We start from the raw sequence: 9,139 nt of genomic DNA, 5'->3' as shown, positions 1-9,139 counted from the left end.
TGAATATTTTAAAGAAGAAATGCAATTTGATTTGACATAAAAGCCAATTTTAATTTTGAAATGATATTTGAATTGAGTTGAATTCAACACTTTTACGGGAAGAATTCAATAAAGCGTTGGGCGAATGTTTCAAATATTCCAAATGTCTCAAATCTCCTGCATCCTGATGAAATATTTTTAAAATATTATTTTATTAAAACAGCGACTAATAAACCGAAAATCGTAGCCTCTCAAGGACTCAACGATGTCAGCCATTCCATCCCCAGTTACCTCTGGCCCTTTTGCAACGTCCTTTACAGTCCCTAGGTTGACTGTCGAGTTCAATTGTCTGAGTCACGTACCAGAGTTTTCCTTGCGTGTCGTCACCTCACCCTTCCGCCATCGTTTCGCGAGCGCCTCCTTTAGGAAAAGTTCCGGCCCTTTTCAGTACAAGAACAATAGGATCAACACGGAAGCAGTAATAGCTGCGGGTCTAGCTGGGCTGTGTAAGACAATGTCACGATTGTTCGGAAACATCAAGATTGCAGCTTCACACCGTCCGTCCGTCCCCACATCACGCCCCAAAACGTTCGGAAATTGCGGTCTATCTCTTTGGTTCATCACCTGAACACTTCCTCGTGTCTGCAAATGAGCACACCGAGGGACAAGGAACGTGCCTTTCCGGTTGTTTCTTTCAAAACACTCGCCCGCACACACGTTCACAAATTTACATGATCGTAGAAGCGTCAGAGGATGTTAATGTTGTTCCGACATCGGATGCTGGCACTGCTGCTGACGTTGGCATTGTCGGTGTCGTGTTGAAATTTGCCAACCCAAAATCTACCAAGGGGACCAAGTTCGTTACGTTCTCGCACCTTGGGCGAGACCTGGGCGTGATTGGTGGAAGGATGCACCGAAATTTTCCAAATTGAACGTTGGGATGATTGGGGCAAAGCGAATTCAACTCCTACTCTCGTGACTTTTGGGTTTTGGCTGATAACGAACTTTTGCACGACAGCAATTTGTTCCACGTCCTGGTCACGAGCAGTTGATCCTATCTCGACTTGGTCTGCGATAATATTGAGTTGAACCAAAACGGGACATGTTTTAGAAGAGTCGATTTGGTTGTTTCTATTTCAATCGTTAATTGACATGAGTGCAGGATATTTGATATTGTAGATATTTAATAATATAAGAGTTACAATGAGAAATTAAAGGGTTGTTTTTGATTTTTATTAATAACATCTGAAAGTAAATTATTGTTCATAGTTTAAAAACTACACAATTTGAGGCATTTAATGTATTATTCAACTTTTAGAAAGACATATAATTTGTCTTGTTCTCTAGTATTTCCAGAAAAGAAACAAATATTGAAGATGATGGAACATTGTACACTGCCTTTTAAATAAATTGTTAAATATGTTTATTTTCACTGAGGCAGCTGCAGAAGGACAGCAGAAAAATCGCTACAATAATATGATGTATAAATATTATTAGATTTGCTAGGTTTCAGTGGGCTGATCATGTGATTAGAATGACACCGAACAAGCCACGAGAGCAGACGACCAAATTGGTAGATTCAAACAGTTGTCAAGTCAAGTTGATGCGTCTGCGAATTTTAGAGCAGAGGAGCGTAAATTCGCTACGTAAATAAGGAATCGTAGAATTATGTTAAAAATCTAAAAATGGGTAAATTTGAATATTGAAAACTCGGTAGAAAATTTCTGCCCAGTGACCTAAATTTTAAAAGAAACCAAAGCGACTCAGTTGGATTGCACAAATGTTGTATTATTTTCATTGAAAAAGCTTCAAATTTTAAAGAATCTTTTTTTAGTTCTTTACCAATCATTTAAATTTATTCAACATACTTTACCATTATGTAAACTTTTCAAGATATCGTTAAAATATATCAATCAAGACACATTCTCAACCAAATTCACGCAATAAGTTTCGCTGTGATGATAAATGATATGGACTCATTTACATGTTGTTTATTGTACTCGAAATGTCAAACCCCTTCATTTGACTTCTTGTTGATGATGGCATCAATCACGTCCTTCTACTACTTACTCCAAAACCACCTTCATTTTGGTGAGCTGATGCTTTAGCTTAAATTATTCATAACCAACCACTGGATCGGTTTCTTCCGTCTTGCAAGATCATAAATCTTTCTTCGTACACTGGTTTTGCCGCCCAGGAACACATCTTACGAAGGCGAATTGGGACGAAACACACGCCATCTTCATAGTCGCGAGGCTATTGCCCTGCTGTTTCCTTAGCGAACAAACAATCCGATAACGATCGGGGAAACGATTTCTGGCCGTTTGTTTCGAACTCTTTGCCGGCAGCTGCTGTGGGATGGTGTTCCCTTTTTGGAGTTGCTCAAAAATACGTCACCGGGAGCTCCCCCATTGGGCTAAAAGATAGCCGTTTCGTTCCGACCGTAAGGTCGGGGGTTGTTTTATTCAAAATTCATCACCATTTTAACGAATACAGTACAACTTGTGTGCTTAACAGTGGTAAAAATGTGAAGGCGTGTGTGTGTGGTTCTTCCTTTTTCTTTCTCATTTCTTAACGCGCGCCTTCGTCAGCAAGGAAGGAAATGAAAAATGGCCGAGAACCCCTTTTTTCTAAGACCTTTATTCAGATACGTTTTTAAACGTCTTGTTCTTCCTTTTTATGCACCAACAAAAAACATCCCGCCTGTTTCAGCAGTATGAATACTAATTTTGATGCTGCGCCCCATACTTTTTGGCGATAACGTAGAACTTCGTGCCTTTAATGACGGTAAGATTGGGAATGGCAGAACCATTTTTTCTCTTCAACATTTGCTTCTTATGCTTGGCCTGGCATGTTTACATGATAGCAATAGAAAACTCCTTTCTTTTGGTTCTAAAAAAGTAGAACCGAATCGAGATTATATCGCGATGTTGAAGGAGTCGTCAGTGACGCGAATGAGGTCACTGGTTTTTAGATGTCCTTTACGGGATGGTAAAATAAAACCTCACTTAAGCGTGTTTCTTACTAAATAGCGTTTTTGTTTGGAGTTTAGTCATTTTTATCCATATGAAAAACCATGTTTAACAAATGATTAATTTTTAAAAAAACATTTTTTTTTATTTTAACTGCATAATAAATCGCAGTTTTACTTACCCAAAAATTCCTGGGTTTATAGTCAACGTCTCAAAAATGTTAATGATAAAACAGATTAATAATATTGTGTTAAGGTTCGAGAACTAAAAACTGGTTTCAATATGAATTCAAAAATGTAAACTAGCATTAGCAATGAAATAAATATCTATCCAATCCATCCAATCCACTTACCCAAAAATTAAAACAGTGTGCTTGTAAATGGAATTTTTTAACTGATAACAAAATTCGACAAGGGTGTATATGTAAAGAAAAAAAAACAAAACGCCGATAATACATTTTGCATTCGTTTATTTATTTTTGCTGATTTATATTTTTTTTCTTATATTCTTATGTTTGTTTTCTTTTCATTCCATTCGTGGTGGAAATCATTCATCATTCGTACAATATTTCCTGCCAAACATGTTTTTTTTTCTGGCCACACATTCTTTGTTCGGTGTATGCTTTTGTTACATGAACAACTAAAACCCCTTTTCTATGCGTATTCGTTTTGTATGTAATTTGCACCTGCTTAGTTTTGTTTCGTAATTTGTCGCTTTTGTTTACCATTCGCTTCCTGTCATCGTTTATTGACTAATCTTTTCGTTAAGTAAAAACCAAATTCTTTTTAAGCGCAACTTTACATAAAATTCGCATAACCGGTATCGATTTGTTCATTAAATACCAATTAAGAAAAAATATTGTAATTTTGCATAACAATTTTCTTATCCTTTATGTTGCATTTGCTGTTTTTAATGAAGCGCACCGAACTTTTTGCACAATTTCGGATTGCAGTGTGGAAAAAGGTGAATGAACGAAATGCAAGTTGAATAGTATGAGAAAATTAACGTTTACTTTTCGATTATTCCTAGGTATCGTTAACCGTACAATCGTACTGTGGGTTTAACGAAAAGTGTTTCCTCGCAATTTACACCGTGACGCGCCTCCATCATTCGGTTTACGCTTCTTAGCTGTGTGTACTATTCATTAATTATTTTATGTACCTTCGTTTAAATATTACTATTATAGTTTCCGCTTGATATTCGAAAGTAGCAACGGCCTCGTTTTGTTTATCCTGCCAGCTCGCTGCTGCTGTTTGATGTTAAGGAAGTGGATCAAACTTGAACTCCACGCACGCTCGGGAAGAAGAAGCTTCACCCATTCGAACTTTGTCGATTTAGCACGTTCAGTAGAAACTTTCGCTTTTTTTCAATCTCATTTTCGCTACAATGAGAGTTACACCGGTTTGTTTAATACTCTTTCATCTCCAAACTATTCGCAGCAACTGCCGATGACTCCAATTGCAAGTTGTCTTTGTTTGGTTTGAAGTTTTTCTTTTGTTCTCCATTTTGTTTAATTATTCAATACTGTGCGTGCTTAAATCAATGCTCGATAATACAGTTATTTACAAACGTGTGTGTGTGTGTTTTTATGACGTCTATCAAAGTGTGCGCCACTTGTGTGTGTGTCAGTGATTTAATTTTTTAAATTCCGGAAATAGGTACACTTGGAACATCAGGATCTTGAATACTTTTGTCTTAATCGTAAGCTATACGGCACGTTTCACTGAAATATGAATCGATCGTACCAAATCGTTGTCCAACTTCAGCCATTTGTACGGCACCGTACAACGACAGATAGCTTGCCATCGAAAAAAAAATAAAAAAAACTTTATTCCTACATCTCATCCCAACCGTATCCCTTCTGAACCTTTCCGTCTACTTTCGATGTACGAAACTTCACAAAATAACCTTTGGGAGCGCGTTCGTTCTGAACAATCTTAAGCCAAATTTGATTAGTTTGCGTGTGTTTCCTTCGTCTACTAACTTAAGCATACCCTCCTGCCCCCTCCCGAGGAACAAAGGGGACCTGTTTGTCGGTTTTTTACTTTAGTTTTGCTTATTTAAAAAATATATATTTATGTATAGCTTTATCATACACAGAATGGGCAGCCGCACGTCGGGAGCAGCTGCTGCGTTGCTTTATCGTGCCATAATTCCTTACAGTGATTAACGGTTACACTACTATGCCTTGCAAGTGTTTTCGCCCGTGCGTAGAGAATGTATTGTACTGCTTGTTTTTGGTTTCGAACGCGTGCCCTCAAATCCAGTTTCCGTTTTTGTTTTTTTTTTATATGCGTGGGGAAACTCTATGCCGCGAAAATGAGGTTGCAAAATGTCAAAACTGAAACCAACGCTACACACAACAACAAATCGCTACAGCAAAAAGGCAAAACGAACGTTTTCTATTTCAATACGAACTATAGCACGGCAAGAGAGGGGGGAAAATGATTGTACTGCTGGTACGCTATCGTTATGTACAGTGTAAGTTTTGAGACGGTTTCAGACGCTGAGCAGTACTGGATGCCGCAATTTCAGCTGAATAACACTGGCTAACAACAACAACCAAAAAAAAAATTCAAGACTCCAAAAGCAAATACTGCATGCGATTGTAAAAAGCTTTTCTTAATGGATGATTTTTTAAGAAAAAAGCTTTAAAACTTTTGGTTAAAACCAAAAGATACAAAACGATCAACACTAATTGTTGTTAAGTCAGATCGTGCAGGTGGAGAGTAGTACCTCCTCTACGCTGCGCTGTGAAGCTCGGTTTAAAATTCAGCAATAAAATACTAAACGCATCGAATATCTTCCGAACAGATCATACCACCGACGGCACGGAACGTAACCGATTCCACTAATATTACCAGGCCCGCGTCTGCAACGGCAGATAGCCTCCGCACTGCTGCTGGTGGCTGTTCGTCATGAAGTTGTTCTGGTTGCGGTACGCCATCGCCAGACTGTTGGACATGAGCGCATTATTGCACGGCTGCTGCAGCATCTGATGCTGATGGGCAGCACCATTGTACGACGATAGCAGGGCCGCCGTGGCCGTATCGGGCGAATGTGCGTTCGTGTCGTTCAGCAGCACGATGCTACCGGCACTGGTTGGACCTCCGCTGCCGTTGCTCGCACCGCTGCCCGCACCGGTTCCATTGCTGGCGCTGCTGCTACCATTGGAGCTAGGTCCGCTCGTTCCACTGCCGGCCGAACCACCGCCCGACCCACCGGCCGAACCCGACCCACTGCCACCTACGGCCGACTGCTGTTGGTGTGCATTGTGCTGCTGCTGATGATGCTGTGCTGGATGCTGCCCATGCTGGGACGGATGCTGACCGTGCTGCTGTTGCTGGTGTTGTTGATGCTGCTGCTGCTGCTGCTGTTGCTGCTGGACGGCGGCGGCGGCAGCGGCGGCCGCGGCTGCAGCGGCAGCTGCCGCACTGCTGCCGCTAGTGTTGTTGGCGCTCGCGTTCGAACCGCCGGAACAGGGTTTGCCATCTTTAACTAGTACTGGTACGGCCACACGTCGTGGTGAGCTGGCTGACTGGGATGAAAAACAAACCGCGCATTAGTCGGGCGAAGGGGTGCGGGCGTCGATCCCGGGGGCAGCAGCGGCGGCATCATGCCGACCAGCATCGTCGCACCGGGACCGTAATGTGCCCCCGGAAGCAACTCGTCCTGGTCCTGATCGAGCAGCTCCTGGTCCTGCACCCGTAGCTGATCATGCTGTTCCTGCTGCTGGTGCTGGTGTTGCTGTTCGTGCTGTGGATGCTGCGGCAGTTCGGTCGGGGTGGTGCTGGACTCCGCTAGTATGGTCGTGGTACCGGCAGCAGCAGCACTACCACCACCACCAGCAACAGCAGCAGCAGCAATAGAGCCACCCATCGATGCACCGGACACAGTACGACCGAGGCTGCGCACGTGGTGCTGAGCACGATTACTAACCTGATTATGTTGGTTCTGTTCCGCCATCGCCTTCTCCTTTGCCTGTCGTTTGCACTTGTACCGATGATTTTGAAACCAAATCTTCACCTACGAAACATGGAAGAGAAAGGTACAGAACTTAATGTCGTTTTGCTTTTGAATTTAAAACTTATTTACTTAATGCATTTAACAAGATCTTAACTAAAAAGAAAAGGAAATATTTTTTTAGAGAAGAATTTCGGCATGATCTTAACACTTTTGTATTATTGCAGATTTGGATAGTGGAGAACTTCTTATATCACCCAACCAAGGAAATTTGTAATCAAAACTTGGCGATCACCTGAGCCTTGGTTTTGATTAAAAATATATTGCAGGACTAGTCTGTTTGAGGTTTGTCCAACAGACTTCACTTGTTCGTATTTTGGGGGTTTGCAGGTTTTGATAAAATATTAATCCGCACTCAATTCATCTTGTACCTCCGAGAACAGAGCAAACTAAAACATTACATTCTTCGCACATTACTTTCTACTGAATTTCGCAAGTTCCAGAAGACGTTGTCCCGAATTACCAATACCTGAAGTAATGGCCATTTTGTTTTTCAAGAATTGTCTAGAGAATGCAGAGCTTTTATTGGAAACATGTTATGAGAATTATCAACAGTATTCTTCTTGGTGGAAGACGTATTGTACCAAACACTAAAGGCAGCCATTACCATTCAGTGTGAAGAAGATCTCGTCTATCCTTAGGTTCCCAATATCTTCAAATCCCCAAATGCAACTGACAACGACAAATGCTTTCATATCACAACGTCTATCTAGTGCAGATAGGAATTGGATTAAATGCTCTCTGGGCTTTCATCAATAGAAAGAAGATATTATACATTCTACACGGCTTATGATATCCAACCTTCCATCGAACATAAAAAGCCAACTTATTCGTTCCAGAGTGGGGCTAACAATTTTTCGTAATGGCTGATATAAATTGAATGATAATGGTATCATTTGTTGTCTATGCTGAATATGTTGGCGATTGCCGATATCTATGCTGAATCATACTTCAAGATCACTCATTACCATATTCTTTTGTAAGGCTTTTCATAAACTCTATGTTAGCTGAAGATAGAAGAAACAACTGCTGGAATGTGTAACAATATGGTTTCATCTCTAACATCCGTTAACAGCCGTTGATACGAAGAATCTTTGAGAGATTTAACAAGCAACTGTTTGAAACGTCGTAAATCAAACGAAATCCTCTCTACGACTTTAAATGCTGATCATTGAATCTTACGCTTAGTGCATGAAATTTAACGCTTCGCAAACTTGGCAAAGTTTAGTTTTTGCATCTCTCATCATACCATGGGGTAAACGATGTGGTAGGTATGTTCCCATAGACAAGTATCTGACAAAAAGAAAGAAAGTTCTGACAAAAAATCCACATCCGTGGAAGACATCCACCGCGGATAAGAAACAGGGTTTAAACGTCACTGCTAGCTGAGCCGTGTTAGAAGTGTCGTCGGCTTAGGTAATATGATTTAATATACGGCCACCATCGTCGTACCACAGCTCGTGGGGGTTAGGCACAGGAAGTCGTCAACGCGGATGCAGGAAGTACGTTCGTGAACATATCTTCCGGCGGTGGTCTCGCGCCACACACGTACCACGTGCTTCAAAGAGCGTACATCTCGTCTGTTCTTTAATTCTCAAACCCACCCCATTTCGCCACTTTGTCAAGCAACCCAACGAAGCAGTCGTTACGGGAACTTTACTGGACAAGTTTTATTGCGCGTTCTTGGCTTTTTTCTTCCCCCTTCTTTTGCCTTCTTGCATTGTGGTTCGTTGGTTCTTTGATGATAGTTGAATTTGCTTATGCTGCTGATGCCTCCCTGAAAGGGAGCACACTGAAATGGGTGCCCGTCTGAACCGTATGCATATATGTGTGCATGTGTGCGTATATGTAAAAGTGTGTTGAGTAAAATTACACATAAGTGTGCACTGTGCTTTTCCACTGAGGACCCTTGTGCTAAAGACCCCGAAATAAGTGATGCAGTTTTACACTGCTGCACACTAACAGCAGGTCTGGGAGATTTGTGGAATCACAAATTAGTCTCGATTTGAGAGCCTTTGCCTAGTGCCACATGTGTATGTGCGTGTGGGTGTTATCAGATGGGCCATTTTTCCTGCTTAAGCAGATTTCCGCAGTTTTAAACCAATTTCTGTCTTTAAAAGAAGAAATTTAATACTTAATTGTTGCCGCAGAATCTATGCACTTAG

The 9,139-nt window shown here is 41.2% G+C and overlaps 1 protein-coding gene across 1 annotated transcript in view; it reads right to left on the bottom strand.

Annotated features, from left to right (window-relative positions):
* Window positions 1-3,385: 3,385 nt before the first annotated feature.
* The window catches only part of LOC125760560 (thyroid transcription factor 1), a 31,067-nt gene continuing 25,313 nt past the window's right edge, over window positions 3,386-9,139 (bottom strand). The window contains exons 5-6 of the mRNA XM_049420811.1: window positions 6,891-6,977; window positions 3,386-6,489 (exon numbers count right to left, since the gene is read on the bottom strand). Of these exons, the coding sequence (XP_049276768.1) occupies window positions 5,809-6,489; window positions 6,891-6,977 (768 nt within the window). The 3' untranslated portion in view covers window positions 3,386-5,808. The remainder of the gene's footprint in view (window positions 6,490-6,890; window positions 6,978-9,139) is intronic.

This window comes from Anopheles funestus, chromosome 2RL (genome assembly GCF_943734845.2).
Source record: "Anopheles funestus chromosome 2RL, idAnoFuneDA-416_04, whole genome shotgun sequence".
NCBI classification, from domain to species: domain Eukaryota; kingdom Metazoa; phylum Arthropoda; class Insecta; order Diptera; family Culicidae; genus Anopheles; species Anopheles funestus.
The sequence above is the reverse complement of the archived record's forward strand: the minus strand, read 5'-3'. Positions and strand labels throughout refer to the sequence as shown.